The sequence below is a fragment of the Heliconius melpomene genome, chromosome 20 (genome assembly GCF_056956725.1).
Source record: "Heliconius melpomene rosina isolate 202511_hmr_F chromosome 20, ASM5695672v1, whole genome shotgun sequence".
Lineage (NCBI taxonomy): Eukaryota > Metazoa > Arthropoda > Insecta > Lepidoptera > Nymphalidae > Heliconius > Heliconius melpomene.
The window spans coordinates 12,912,685-12,929,220 of NC_140408.1; the positions used below are offsets into that span (position 1 = coordinate 12,912,685).

The 16,536-nt window shown below is 32.1% G+C and overlaps 2 protein-coding genes across 3 annotated transcripts; one reads left to right on the forward strand and one right to left on the reverse strand.

Annotated features, from left to right (window-relative positions):
• Positions 1-970: 970 nt before the first annotated feature.
• Positions 971-11,110, forward strand: LOC146528087 (transmembrane protein 145-like). The gene is made up of 15 exons (XM_085204734.1): positions 971-1,180; positions 1,426-1,575; positions 2,131-2,267; positions 2,674-2,986; positions 3,240-3,437; positions 4,451-4,535; positions 4,637-4,858; positions 5,436-5,608; positions 5,843-5,974; positions 6,396-6,483; positions 7,144-7,217; positions 7,613-7,687; positions 7,981-8,072; positions 8,349-8,800; positions 9,421-11,110. Exons 1-15 carry the CDS (start codon positions 1,094-1,096, stop codon positions 9,564-9,566), a joined length of 2,424 nt encoding a protein of 807 aa, XP_085060860.1. The 5' UTR covers positions 971-1,093; the 3' UTR covers positions 9,567-11,110.
• LOC146528088 (uncharacterized) lies at positions 8,088-16,443 on the reverse strand. 2 transcript variants are annotated; one of them, XM_085204735.1, is made up of 7 exons: positions 16,093-16,443; positions 15,061-15,254; positions 14,246-14,342; positions 13,761-13,873; positions 13,394-13,525; positions 12,105-12,847; positions 8,088-11,877 (listed from the first exon to the last, which is right to left on the reverse strand). In XM_085204735.1, the coding sequence occupies exons 1-7, from the start codon at positions 16,173-16,175 to the stop codon at positions 11,767-11,769; spliced, it is 1,473 nt and encodes a 490-aa protein (XP_085060861.1). In that variant the 5' UTR covers positions 16,176-16,443; the 3' UTR covers positions 8,088-11,766. The 2 variants fall into 2 exon arrangements, with proteins under 2 accessions (XP_085060861.1, XP_085060862.1); XM_085204736.1 differs by lacking the exon at positions 16,093-16,443 and having other exon boundaries at positions 15,047-15,203.
• Between the last annotated feature and the right edge of the window lie 93 nt (positions 16,444-16,536).

A 16,536-nucleotide genomic window follows, 5' to 3' on the forward strand; every position in this document is an offset into this window, starting at 1 on the left:
TTATATCTTTAGGCTGTGTGTACCCCGTACGTTTAGAGTAGGTAGAGGGAATCGGGGAACCTAGTGTGCTAATATCTATACTGATTGCAAGGTTTATAACCCGAAAGTTGGGGAGAATAGAAAAGTAATAAAATGTACTATAGACATATATTATTGTTAGTCTAGATATTGCAGAGAAATAAACTGTGTTTAGATATATTTTAACTTTTAACTACTCTTACTTTTTTTACTACCAAGATTCATATTACTGTTATATTTTTTTATTAATTGCATTTTAAATATCTATGAATAAACAACAGGGACGCAAGCGACGCGTTGCTATAGTAACGTGAGGTCACATCAAACGATCCAAAACAATTGATTGTTAATACAAGTTAAAAGCGTTCCTTATAAAAATATATTAACTTCTATAGAAATTAAGTTTATTAGTTCAGAAAATGACATAAGGTAAGTGCTTGGTAAATTGTATATCTTTTTTTATATAAAAAATGGTTACTTATGTGTAATTTTATATACAAGAGTGAAATCAAGAGTTATCATGTATAAGGAAACACAAAATCATACAATTTTATTATTTTTTTGTATCATAAGACAATCAAAGCGAGCAAGTGGCGAAACTTCCTAGTTTTTGAACAGAAATAAATGTATCGTATGCTTTCGTTCTATAATGTTGAGACATATTTCGTATTGATGCTCATTCTATTACCATTGCGATTATAATTCACATTTATAAGTATATATATTAATAATATAATTATATTGTAGTACTGAATTTTTATTATTATAAATAATTGCTTTTACTTAGATTTTCATTTAAAAAAAATCTTTGTCTATCTTAAAAAAAAACAATATATAAACTTAATTTTAAAATGCTAAGAATGATATGTATAAATAATCATACGACATACAAAAAAAATAATTATACTATTTTATAAATTTCATTAATAATATTGCATATGTATGTACCTATTATTAATAAGATCTACAGTAAGAAAATAATTTCATGTAAAACTGTATTCTATATATAAAGTGATACATAGGTGTGTTTGTAATTCCAGAATTAGCGTCCCTAACAATAAAATGTTATATCAATATGATCCTGACAACGGTATTTGTTCTCACGTCGATGACGTCACTGGCACAGGCGAAGTGGGTGGAGGGGAGAGTGGATACGAAAGAGGTAAGGTCGCGGGTTCGACTTACGATGGTCTATTTTTCAAACTATAGGTAATAATACTTCGAAGTCATTATAAAGGTTTTAGGCATTTTGTGTTAACGCTATGGTACTGGGGATGGGGTCCGATATACACCCAAAGTGATTGCAACTTCATCAGTTTGAAAAGGCAAAATTTAGCAATTCACACAACTCATTTTACATCTTTAAAAAAGGAGAAAACAAACTAACTTGTCTCATATATTTTTCAGAATTGGGCGTTTTTAGCTCGTTTCTGTTTCCTATCTCTGGACGGTCAATTTGAGTATTTAATAGAATTCGATAGAGACATGGGGACGCCTAACTTGTTGCTATACTACGATGATGAGAGCCAGTGGCCGTCGGTATATCATAGCAGTAAGGTTAGTATAGGTTTATTATTTTTAATTTCGACAAATATATATTTTTTCTAATATTACGTAAAATTTTTAGAGTTCCGTATCTGAAAAAGATAAACGGAACCCTTATTTGTGTCATTTTCGTCCGTTTGTCAAGACTATGATAGCGTAGAGATACCAAAGTGAAGTTAATATCAAATATTGAAGTCAACGGTCCCTTGGAGCACAGAAAAAAAAATCAAGTTTCTAAGTTAACGTAATCAAAAGATTTTGTACGAAATTCACCGCGACATCAAAACCTATATCGTACTTCCTGTGGACCTACAATTATTAAAATAGACGCGAAGTTAGAACATACAATACAAATACCCCTATTTATAAAAAATTGGACAGTAACAATTTATAGGAATTTAACTCAAAAAAAAAATAAAACGGATTATGCGTGCTAAAGAGACCATCTTAAAAGTTTTTATAAACAATTTAAAGTTAATCAAAACCGCGACACTTAAAATTATAAACAACAGAATTGAAACTATTTTGAAGAATACTTTGATAATTATAATTTAAACATATTTTCAGACGTGTAAAGAGCGTGAGGCAGTATTAAACAAAGGCGGGCAAAACCAAATTATTAAGCTATCTCACTGGTATCCCGACACCGAATATTCTGGATGTATACTTTCTCAGGCAAACAAAGAATTGCCTGCTTCGAAAAGGTAATAATACTACTAAGGAATATTTAAAAAAAGAAATACAAAACATTGATATTAAGGAATATTAAGAAGAAGAGAGCTAAGACTTCAACTCCGTTACCCATTTTACACTGAATTTTGGAGGCATTGCGTATTGAATGGCGGAACTCAACGGCGCGCTTTGTCTCTCGACACTTGAGTGCCTCCGCCAACGAAGTGTTTTGACACTAGGTTTCCTCTGCGTACCCAGCTTTGTGTGGGATACAGCGTGAAGATGATAAAAAACGTAACCGTCCCTTCACAAAATATGGACCCGACATCACGTGTACAGTGTAACTCTATCGGACTTTGAAACGCTAGCCTCCAGCTTGTAATGGAGGATTATTTTAACTATGGCAATACTTTTAACTAATTAAGCCTTAAATTACAGTACAACCTCAAAACCAAGTATAAAAACGAATACCACAGCAAAACCAAATACAACAAACATAACTAAACTAGACTTACCATCAGATCCAACATATTACGATCAATTTCTAAAAACCACGACGCTACCAAAAACTACCATTTCCGATACAAATTCTACCATTTGGTACGAATTACTACCAACTGATGAGTTTAATTCTACTACCACGGTGCTGCCAGATGATGAACTGTGGGAAAGTGTTGCCAGTGATGATGAAGAAAAAATGGAGAATTTGAAGGATGTTGAATTGTTATTTGATAATTATAATGGGAGTGGAGTAAGTATTCAATACTTTTAAGAAACTATAATATCTACTGTTTTATGAATATATGTCGGAGAAAGAATTCCACAGGTGTTTTAATAAAGTAGCACTGCTGACGTAACGCATACCCTGATCTTTACAATCCATCGATCACAGTTAAATGACACCAGGTAGCTTAGACACCTATCGCGTAGTTTTATATTAGTTCACTTTCTTGATAGTTCTATATAATATCTAGTATTTATTATCCATTATTGTTTTATTTTAGTATAAAATAAAACGATCAACATTTGAATTATTAGAGCGCTACCGTCGTCGCAGATTACACGCAGAGTCCAATCAACATAAGGCTAGCCAAAATGCTAGAACTGTTAAGTTTTTAATATCTTGTCATAATTCTAGAAGATTTCGTTCAGCAAGAGAAAGATGGTGGTTTATAGCTATCAGCAATTGTGATAGCCCTAAGGTATGAGTATACATCCTACTAATATTATAAATGTGAAAGATTGGGAGGATGGATGATTGCTTCACTATAATAGTGAAGCTATTATCCATCGTCAAAAACTGCTGAACAAATTTAGATGAAACTTACCAGTTATATATATATGTGTGTGGCTTATATTTTAGAATAACACATAGGCTAGAAATGGTTTCATATTTTTATTTATTTAATATGGCTATAATATAACAATAATCTTAAGCAGGCGAAGCCGCGCGGGTGGTTGCTAGTATTAATATATATTTGAATTAGTAGAAATAGTTATACAAACGCTCGTTTGTCTTGTCCTTTTTCCATAAAAAATATATATATTTGACGTAGTATTTGATTTTACATAGTATGATGGTTGTGGCTTCAATCCCAATTTGGATTTTGTTTAACTTCACGCAGTTCAGAGGGAACCTGGGAACCTAATGTTAAGACACTTCCACTTTGTTTCCATTAAGAACACCACCCACCAAAAACGTGCGCTGCCGGCGCAGCTACAAGGAACAGTTAGCCTGCAATTCTGCAATCTAAAATGAAAGGGCGTTCGAAAACTAGCACAGTACTTTTCAGCCAAATAGTGATACACGTTTCATTGGTAGTTCATCTCCAAACTAAACCAAATAAGACTCAATCATCACAATGATTATTATTTTACAAGCAGATCGCTTAGTAGCAGTCTACATAAAAATATCCCCGTCCTGGTAGACAAAACGCGAAGAGTTTTGCCACTGAACAAACAATCTCTTGAAAGTTAGATTGCGTAGGGCACGAAGTGTCTTACTCACTAGGTTCTCTCGGCCTCATAGCAGAGTTAATATGCGGCCGGCCATATAGTTTTCGCCATTTTCATACATTTTAAATGAATATGAGGAATCTGTGACCAAAGATTTCTTTATCAAAGATTTCTTTATCAAAGATTTCTTTCTATACTTAGTTTTAAAACGTCATGCTGAGAATAGTTTTAAATTAAATATGAATAAATATTTTTCCAGGGTTTAGACGTCCGTTACAAATTCTTAATGACAAACGGACCTAATGGTGACTTTTGGCACGAACACTTCTCAGCTGATGAATTTTGTGAGTATATTATAAACATGGTTTTATAATACTAGAGACCAAATTGATGCGTAGAATACGCGATACGTGTACTTCATATGAAAGTGTTCTTTTATTTCCAGATGTCCTGCCAATTCTACTAGCCTACACTTTTGCCTACGTCATAGTATTGGTAGCAGTAGTAATGTGTAGTGTCGAACTGAAGTCTAGACACTTGCTTCACTCTACGTACAAGTTATTTCTAGTGTCACTAGTGTCACAACACATGGGCGTGACACTGCAAAGTCTAGGGGGAATACGATATGCGTATAATGGGATTGGAAGTCCGGGTCTTAGAGTTACAGGTATTTTTTTTCTTGTTGGCTTTTGTATGGTATTTGTAAGAATCCTTTTATACGCTTTTCCTAGTAGCAATATTGAATAGGAATATATTTAACATTGCGGATGATGTATAGAGGTCCTGAAGTTGAGAATATGAGCTTTTAAGCATTGTACACTCGAAACGTAAATTATCAAAAGTAAAAAAAATCTAGGTGGCCATGGCTCACTTCACAATACCAATAGTAGTAAGGCGGAGTAAGTACAGTAGAGGAGTAATAGTAGGAGGGGCAGAGGCCAGTCGTGGACATAAGCATGTGGTAAGGTTGTGAGTCCGATTCCCATTCGAGGATATGAAATATTTAATGTTTTCATTAGCTCTGGTATCCAGGTAAAGAGCTGCGTTGAATTACGCCACTCAACACGCAGTGGTGGGGAAGAGAAGTATATTAATGGGAACGGAATGTCTTATTACTAGGTTCCTAGGTTCCTCCCAATTCTAACCTGCTATGTGTGGGATACAGTGTAAAGCTAAAAAAACAGTATGTTCTCGCTGCCTATTCTGCTATATGTGTTAAATAAAAATGATAAATTTTTTTACAGGCCAATTCTTCTGTGGCATGTCAGAAATTACTTTTCTTCTTCTACTAATATTAATGGCGAAAGGCTATACAATAACTCGTGGACGTCTCAAAGTGGGATTTACAGTGAAACTAACTATATTTATGTGTTGTTATGTACTGACATATGTTGTATTGTTTGTTTATCAAGCACGGGTAAGTGTTTTTTCATACTTTTTTATTAAAATGACTCGCTCTTCTCTCAATTCTAAACTCAACACAGTACTTTGTTTTATCACCAGAGCGCAGAATGAAAATAATTCAATACCTTGGATGGGAATCGAACCCACAACCGCGTTTAAAGTCAGACGCAGACTGACCCTGCGTTACGAATAATAATATACGTCTTTAATCATAATATTATTATACGTTATTAATATTACATTCCAGGCATTTGATCCTGGTGAGGTATTATATTTGTATGAGAGTCCAGCGGGTTACGGGCTCATCGTACTACGTATATCAGCATGGTGCGCTTTCTCCTACGCTACTTTCTTTACAGTGAAAAAATATCCGGAAAAGGTAAGTCACGACAATTTAGAATATTTATTTATTGTATGTACTTATTTGGTAACACCCTGAAATTTATAAATATAATATTTTGAATTAGTTATATTTTTTGCTATTTATATTTAACGATCCTTGTTTTCCTACGAAAACCACTTCTTTAATTTAAAAAAATCTGAAAGTACTTATTAATATTTAAAATAATAAAATTAATAGAACACTATTTAACCAGTGGAACTTGGAGTCACTCTTCCAATCATTTAAAAAGCATTAAACGCCGCGCTTTGCCTTACCAGACGAGAAAATTAAAATATACCTAAAGTTTTAAATATATATAGTTATCTAATATTTACATATAAAAAAATGGACCTTAAGAGATTTATTACAATATTTATAGCCAATTTTTAGAGGTTTTATTCAATTATTTTCATTCCAGAATATGTTTTATTGTCCATTCTTTATCTGTGGCACGTTGTGGTTCTACGCGGGACCATTATTTATACTAACTGCTAATTCTTATATTGGTAAGTAATAAGTTAAAATATTTAAATTTTAAATGAAAGAAAGATGCATTATTATAAGTGATTAAATTTGACTTTATATGACAATAACTTCATCCCTGCAGCTTCCGATGAGTATACTAATACAACACAAAATAATTTTTCCAGTAGAACCAATAGTTCTTGAGATTAGTGCATTCAACATAACAAGTTTTTCGTATTTAGAATATACGTCTTCTATATAAGAAGGGTGGAATAAGAAAAAAACTAGTATTTCAATTTACATGATCGTCTTAGAGTTAAAAAACATGTATCTACTGTTTTTTTTTCCCTGTGAGACATAAACTCGATTAACCGGACTAATTGTTGTCGTTAAAAATTATTGTCCATAATAACTTAATAAGTATTATCAATTTATTCATTATTATATAAATAAATACATTGACTTGGCAATCGCACTAAATAATTCAAATTATAATAAACATTATATGTTATTTATAAACAACATATTGTCATGCCATTCCATTGCGGTCGAAAATCGTCTGAACTGTTTGGAGAAAAGTACGTAAATCGTCCTACGATATTTTGCTCGATTTGGCGGGTGCACTACCGTGCCCACAAAGAATAATTCGTTATATAGGGGCTATATAAAGTGTTAATATATATATACCTATATTTTTTCAGATAAATGGGTACGAGAAAGCGTCGTTACAGCCGTTTTACTGTTTATAACATTTAGTGGACATGTTATGTTTTTGGTAAGATTTTTTTTGTTAGACTCATTTCCCATATACATATTATACGTTATAGAGAACCTAGTGTTAAAATATTTCATGTCCTTATTGTATAATTTTTATTTAATGAGTACTTTATTAATTAATATTACCGTCCAGACGCACCGACACAGTGTTCGACTGTAGACGCGACGAGTGTGGATTAGATTCTCACTCGGGAGAATTAATTATTTCTATTCCTCGCTTTACTAATAAGACAAGGCGGCATTAAGTTTCGCCACTCAACACGCAACGTCTCGAAAATTGGTTAGTGCTTAGTTTTAGCTCTAGGTTCCTGTCTTTTGCAGAAACATTTCATCAATAAGTGTGGAAAGCATAGTGACCAGTCACTAATATATATTTTATAATTTTTCTTTCAGCTATTAACGTTACCAGTATTCGCAAATAAGAATTTTCCGTACCACGTTCGTACTACACAAATAGGTATAATGGAGGTAAGCACAGTAGTTGCAAAACGTTGTTATGAATATAAACTTTATTCTTCAAATTAATTAGAGAAAATATATAACTGGGTGGCTGAATGCAGATTCATACGCCTCTTTAGGTAAAAATTATACTTATAATATTATTATTTAGTTTTCATGTTTGACAAAATCTCTTTTATTTTTAATTGCTAAAAAGCCTAATGCTGTTATAGAATAGTTAAAATTGTGTTTTCATTTAAAGTGGTGATGACAAAAACACTCTGTATAATGTATTTGTTATAAGTCTTAATATTTTTTTATAGGTAAGTGGGGGGTCACATCTAGACAGATTTGGTCCAACCGCCTATCATCCAAGTGAAGGGACAGCGCAAACTGTTATTATACCACTTACAAGGTAATTTTCTGTATCTTTTTAAGTATAAATATTGGAAAATTATGAAATAATTGTTAGTGGTCCGACAAGAAACTACGGTAATATTTATATTAAAAGTTAATATTCATGAAATTTATATAAGAAATTTAAAGACTCAGTGCCTAGTCCCGCACCTCTACTATACATTCACGCGAATATATTTTTTATACATTTATTATAAAGATGGTTACAGTGCGAATAACATTTTCAAAGAATTTAAATCTAAACACTTATTTTTATGATTGATATCAATTACAGACGCACAGAAGAACTAATAGGGAACATGTACAATCAATACATGGCGACAAATCCTCTCTCGATAGAAAACGGAACGCCTAAATTAAATGGCATACCAAAAAGGATAGACTCAATAAAGTCCAAAACCAGTCTAATACCTCAAATAAGTACAGAAACTAATAATTCTGACGATATAAACCCATCAATAAGCGAAAATAAAGAAATATTTACCATCGCCAAAGCGCGGCAAAATGAACTGTCGACGTCAACGGCAATGTCAAATGAATTGACAGATGACAAGCCGCCGACAGATAATGTAGAGAGTGAAGTGAATTTGCCGGAGGTTTTAAGGTCGAGGAGAAATATTTTGGAGCCGATAGGTAACATTAGTAGGGATGTGCCGGTTTGGTCGTTGGCAAAAGGCCCTTGTGTGGTTGCGATGCAATTAAAGAAGTCCGTTGTTAAGGAGGAAGGTAATGTTTTTTATTTCATTAAAAATATTATAAAGTAATAATTATGCTATCGCAGCGGTACCGCCTTACCCGTTACTTGATAGTTATAGGTTCGAAGAGTTAAATGCTTTAATGTCCACGCTCTAGTACAGCGCTGAGTTCCGCCACTCAACATTCCAAATCTGAAATTCGAGTTCAATGGAAAGTGAAGAATGGGGATTTGAATAGATTATATCTGTTACAAAAGGGTACAGTGTTGATATCTTTAATCACTGTGTAACATATACATATGCCTTAAAAATGTTATCGTTAGCCAAAATATTTTTTTAGCTTTATACTGTATTCCGCACACAGCAGGATAGGCAGGAGACCTAACGTAAGGACACTCTATTCTTCACATTCCGCCAAATTCTAAAAGCATTGTATGTGGAGTGGCGGAAGTCAACGCCACGCTATGCCTTGTTACTAGAGCGAGGAAATGCCAATATTAAATATTTAATTTCCTCGATTAGGAATCGAACCGACAACCTGTCTCGAATACAGTTTCACGCTTGTGCCCCTGTGCCACGACTGGCCATGAACATTTCGACCGTGATAACCATTTTTAAATGTGACGTCATTTCAAACAAAGTGTTTTTTAGATGAATCAGACCAACAAAGTGGAAGAAAGCCAACGCTTCGTTCAACGCAATCTGGTTCAGGAGAAATGAGCACTATACATGAAGGCAAAGAAAAAAATTATGTCAGACCGCCGGTTGATATTTTCACTGTGCCTACACGGGGATGAAATTAAAAAGAAAATGTAGATTAATAAGGTAATTTGGATTTTTAGCATTAAATTTTGAGACTTAGTAATAAGAGTATAGATCTTTAATATGTAAAGAAATAAGGGGGAAATTAATAACGTAGTAAAGTATTTTAGATGTTGTGGGATTTTTATGTTTAAGGATTAGGATACTAATACTTTTGTAAATAACTTTAATAAAATTGACTTATTGACTTCTTTCTTATGTAATTAAAAGTAATGAGACAAAAATTATTAATCTACTTACCTATGATATTTTATTTTATACTAGTGGGCCACGCGCGGCGTCGCCCGCTTGAATTATAAATATAAATTACCTAAATGGAATCCGAGCTTGTATATATTCAGGATTATCTATATAAAAAAGCAAAAAAATGTAGGTATCCCTCTCTCAAGAAATAGTGCGAACACCGGAGAACATTTGACACAATTATATAGAAAAGCAGAATGTATATATTTTTTAAAATTATGTATAAAAATCAATTAAATTAATAAAATAAATATAACGCACACTACCATACCATGCTTGACAATACTCACTTTTGTATAAAGTGCCATACACATTGCTATTATACGTCACCTAGTCATGACTATCAAGGCATTTCTTTGTAAATAGTATGTATTAATTATTTAATTCAATTTGAAACACAATTTGTGTGATATTTCCTAGTTAAGAGCAATAAAGTTTATTCGTTTTTTATAACTTGTTTTATTTGAATATATGTAACTTGATATTTTGCTAGTGACCAAAAAATTCACCATATAATATCTATCTATCTATTTAACTTTATATTCTTTTCTTCCTTATTTAAAAAATCGGCTTTACGCTGTTTCCTGCACCCAGCAGGTAGGTAGGCATGTAGGCAGAGAAAACCTTGTGTGAAGACACTCCGTTTCCCATTTTTAGCCGAAATCTGGAGTGGCGGAACTCAACGCCGTGCTTTGCCTCGACACCAGAGTGAAGAAATGAAAATATTAAATATTTCATTTCCTCGCTTGGGATTGAACCCACAACTTCTCGCGTTAACCACCACACTTGCGAACCTAAAAGGGGCAATGTCACAAAGAGACGATAGGGTGATAGAGGCACTGATCCAAAAACTTAAGGAAGGCGTTCTGCATAAGCCAGGGCAAATCTAAAATTCCACACCTATATACATGTATAAAATAATTATATAAAAGACAATTATATATGTAATGTACATAACATATGTTAAAAAAAAAAAATGATTGTCGGGGTCTCATCCAACCCCTCTAGTATAAGCTCTAGATATAAGTACAGTTTAAATTGTCCCAAAATTAAGTACGCCACATTAAAAGAACTTACTTAAAATAAAAAAGGCACGGGCAAACTTGGTGGCCGCCGCGACTGGCCTGGTCTTTCTTTATTTTTTTCTACATATTCTTTTACTTTAAAAATTCAATGTTTTTTTTTTTTTTTTTTTTTTTTTCGGACTTGACTTTAATGCTGTTAGCCTTACTGGCCTTTACAGCGACACCGGGTGGGTAGGGAAGAGGGTACTCTGTCCCTGAAAATATGCAGGCACTGTGTGGCTGCCTGTGGGGAATAAAAAAAATTCAATGTATTATTTGCTTTTAAGTTTGAAATATAAACCGTTCTCAAAAAAATATAGAAAATTTTTATTGGAAAATAAAACAATAAAATATATATTTAAAACATTTCAATACTTATATATCTAATACAATCAAGGAATGTCTTAGCACTAAATTCGCTTTGCCTACCTTGCTACATGCGGGATACAGCGTGAAGCTAAAAATTTTATTTTAATGTGATTTTGGTTTAAAGGCAGAGTGATTCAAGGTGAAAGTTTCTTCTGTATGTTAGTGAAAACCGTATAAAAATTCGTAGCATACTTTGTTAAGTCTAAGTGGATCGTTGGGAAGTGACTTTGTTTCATTATATATGTATATACTAGCGAGCCAAAAGCGGCTCCGCCCTCTTTAAATTATTACAATTTTATAGCCAAATTTCATAAAATCATTATATAAATTGCATCCTATATGGTATTCTGATATATAAGCTATAGTAAGTAATATATTACTATAAAATTTCATTTAAATCTGTTTAGTAGTTTTTGCGTGAAAGAGAGACAAAAAATCATAATAAATTAATAATTAACTTTCACAATAATAATATTAGTAGGACATAATGTAAAGACATTCAATAATAATCAATAAGATCAGTTACTGTTGGAATATTTGAATGAGACATGAATTCTATTTTCATTTTACAGTTTAAATTCTTGAACTTTTCCTTCGCATCTCTTATTATCTGTGAACAACAACAAAACAATTTAGGTAATAAAGTTTGACAAAAAAACTTATGAGTTTATACACTTGTGTGAAAAGAAAATTGTCATATTAAATTTATAGCGTTACAAACGCAAAAATTGAGCGGTGTATGGAGAACACAATGTATTAACACTACAGCTCCTCTGCTTAACCGCGGTATATACCGAGGGGTACAGCCTAACGTTGAAGTTTTTTATAATAACTTACCGAATTCCCTTTTTCCTTAAGCTCTGGTTGCGATTCAATTTGTTTCCTTAACTTATACATTTCATTTGGAGTATAACCAATTACTTTTTGAAGGACTTCATTTGAAAAATTTACATCAATATTGTCAGTATCGTCAGTTATATTACAATTTAGCTTCCAAAACTCCTTTGTAACTGATAGTTTCGATAGAATATTAGCAATCCTAGCTTTTACTGTGAAAGTTTTATATGCTTTATCATTAATTTTATTTAAATCTTGTATATTAATGACTTCATTAACATTATCGTTAAAAATATCATTCTCATCGACATCACTGAAATGTTCTTCATTAGAATTGAGTAACACGAGATCATCATCATCATTAGGGAATTCATCATTTCTGTCAATTTTCAGTTTTTTTTCTGGCGGCATTAGAATATCATCAGATTCATTAAGTTTCTCGCTAAATTGTGCTTCGATTTTGTCAAGTTCTTGAGGATCTACATCAATATCCATGTCTTGGAAGTCATTCTCTTCTAAAGCTTCTGATCTTTCAGAGATTATTCTGGAAGGTCCAGATATTGGATTATCTAATGTCAATCCGATTATTGATTGCTCTCTAGTATTAGAAGTTGATGTATTTCTAGAAGTATATGAAATCGAATCTAGTACTACACTAGAAGTTATGGAAGTTCCAGATATTTGAGATCTATTAGGCTGTGTTATTGAAGCAGACGCTGTTATACATCTCATTTTATCAGGATCTAAAAAGTACGGGATATATTCTTCTAAATATTCTTTCGAAACTGAATTATAGAAAAGTAGTAAGTTTTCTAAGGAAGCATTAAAATAAGTAGGTATTTAAAAAATATACGTATTGCTTAAATGTAATGTAAACGTATCCCACGAAATTATTAAATTGATACATTATAAATTATTTTATTTTTAAAGAAAGAAATTAAATTTATAGCACTCTGTTTTACACAGACACTATGCAAACTTCAAAAAATTTAATATCAATATATAAATAAAACTAAGGCTAGTTTTTAATCGACACTTATCCATTGGGTAACCTTAACGGGTCTTTACAAAAGAAAGGGAATGAATTAATGTCATTTCACAGCTGTGGTTATACAAATTGCGGCGTTGAGTTCCACCACTCAACGCGCAACATTTAAAATTTTGGTGGAACGTGGAAAATTTGCGAGAGAACCGGACAAAGGAATCTTAGCACTAGGTTCCGTGTGCCTGCCCTGCCTACATGCAAGGTGCAGCTTATGCAGTATGTGAAGCTAAAAAATATAACTCACCGTGTAATCGTAATTGCCGCTCCAATACTTTAAATTGTGAATTATTTTCCATCAAGACGTCCACTTCACCATCAAGCGGTTCACAATTTTTTTCTTCGAGTAACATAATACCGTTTTTACATTTCAATGGACCTATGTATTATTATTATTCATGACGTGAAAAAAATATAATAAATAACAAAAAAGTCAAAATACCTAAATAAATACTTTAAAAACTACAAAAAATAGATTAACAGTATTTTCTCGTAAAAAAACTGTAATAAAGAGCGGCAAATAATTAAATCCTTTGATTAATTTCCCCGGATTACAGATTGAACCCACAACCATCAAAGTGATAAATGCAAGCTGATAAAATGTTCTATTTTACCTTTAATAAGAATTTTAAATCCGGGAGGTTTATTTATGTTTAAACTTTTTATAGTTCTGTATTCAATTCCCACTACGTCTTGCACACCGTCCGTCATATTTAATTTTAACATTCTGAAATTGTTAAAATATTGAAGTTAATGATTATTTAGGCTGTATAGTCGCCGCGCAGATGCCAGATTTTTTTTGAGCTAAAATCCAAAATCCCCTAGAAAATATCACTAGATAAGTAGATACGCTCATGGACAGTTCTTATAAAAAACTATTCAACTATAAATCAGACGGCTTATGCACCTATTAGATTAAGAACGCAACAAACTTTCATAAACTTTTTCAGAACCTGTTTCCAATGTCCACTTCAAACATAAAAGAGCACTTCTCGACATTCGGAAGACATGCCAGTGAAATTCAATAAAACAGAAGTCAACAAAATTATACTCTATAATTAATCCCTTAATTAATTTGTTAAGTTTTCTTTAAACTTACCTACATGCCGGTATTTTTTCTTCATATGTCTTAGTTACCTCAATATTTCCTAAATCTATTTTCTGAAGTTCCATGTATTGTTGATAGGCAGGTTTGCCTTTAATGTGAAAAAAAAGTTTATCTTTCATTGTGTTAGTTACACTAACTGACAAAGATATTTTTAACATTTTTAAGTGTTTTTCCACAATTAGAAAAGAAAAATACTTTTTTAGATATGTATAAAAAGTTTTACTTTGAAAAAGATTTGAACCTACGCCACTTCGAAACCGTCTAAGCGCTTTGACCACTAACCCATATGTTCTTATCAAACTACGTCGAAATTCTTATATGTACACTTGTTACAACTTATTTATGTTGTTAGTCTCTCTAGGGAGAGTAGTTAGTTTTTTACAGCAAATATACAACTATTAAAATATTTGACGCAACCAATGCACACGACTAGCCTGACAGGTTCGGATCTATTCGGTTGGATCAATGACTAAATTAGTTACTAAATTGTTCAATACTTTTTTTGTGTTCAAAAATGTTCAGCTACGAAATTACTTGCTACTCAATAAAAAATAATAACATAATGTGAACTAGGTTTGAGAGATATTTGGTTGTTGAGCATAGTAACTCAACACTTCACATTGTATCACTACCAGAGTGAGGAAACGAAAATAATTCAATGGTCTGAATGTGGATTGAACCCATAACTATCATAATTACATTCTAATACAATTTTTTTGTACCACAATGGCCATTTTTAATAGCTTTTTCGGTTAAATTCAAGGTAATCAACAAATTTCAAAATTAAGTCACCTTTTACCACATACCAATATCAATAATAGAATTAATTTGCAATATATATTTATTTGGCAGAATAATTTCCTTTTTTAACTTCAAATTAACAGGCAAAGATCCATTGCATGTGTCCCTTAGGTCATTCAAATAATATTGTTCTTTCACACCATTTTGAATTATATTTATATCACTTTCGGTTAGTTCACTAAGGAAAAATTCAAGGCATCTGAAAATTTTATAAATTAATAATAATTTTTTGTATTGCAGAGTAGGCACAGGATACCTAAAGTTATGAGATTCACTACATACTACACAATTATAGAGACATTGTGTGTTAAGTAACAGACCTTAAGATGGCTTTATAGCTAGCTTCTCTTAGCCTTTCCAGAGCAAGAAAATGAAAATAGTTCAATCTACTTGATGAGAATCAAACCCTTAATCCTTTAGTTTGCAGTCACATACTGCACAACAACACCCTATATTTTTATTACTTACAATTTATTGCATAATTCAATAATGATAAAACAGAAAAGAAACATGATTGACACACAAAAGATGGTCTTAATCAATGATTTGTTCCAAGCAACCTTTGTACTGTACTGTACTATACTGTACTCCATTCATAACAGGGTGAGCAAAAAGAACCTGTAACCTCAGCTTTAAGACTCCATATTGCCATTAAGACATATGGGGATATATTATTCTGCCAAATTCTGGAGGCATTGACTATTGAGTGGTGAACACAATGCCCCATTTTCCTAATGTTTCCTCATTTAGAGGTATGGAATGAACAATATTCCATTTCCTTGAGTGGGAATCAGATCCACAGTCTGTTGCATGCTTGTGCCCCTGCACCATGATTGACCTCATCCTTTGGGTTAGGCAATAGTTATTCTTAGATAATATATTTTAAATAAATGTTGTAGGTTTAAGAGCAACATTGCCAGATTTTCTCTTGGTTAAGGTAAGATTTTACATAAAAAAGTCTAAGTGTTGTTTCAATACAACCTATTAACTAATAGATAAATGGGATTCAAAAAATAAAAACATAAAATTTTGCTTACTGTGTTAACCATGTTTCATTTACATATATGTTATATAAACTTAAATATCTCCTTGTAGATTCGACAAGATTTGCAGAAGGCATTTTATAAAATTTTCTTCTAGATTTATAACTAGAAATCCAAGAGGAAATAATTTCACATTTCTTTTTAATTGGCTTTATATGAATTTATTATTAGCAAGGTAGCCTTTAAACTGATAATATAGATCAAGATATAAGTATTTATTAATTTTCCTTTCATTTAAAGTAAGTAATTTTCAATTAACTATTTTTTTCTTCTGACATTTATGGAAAAAAATAGTTAAAGCTTCATAGCTTTAAAATAAATATATTTTTAAATAAACTTAGCACTGTACCAATATTTACAATAGCTATCATGTCAATGTCAATATGTGTCAAATTAAATTTCATTTAATGTAGGGATGTGTATCGCACACATCGAATT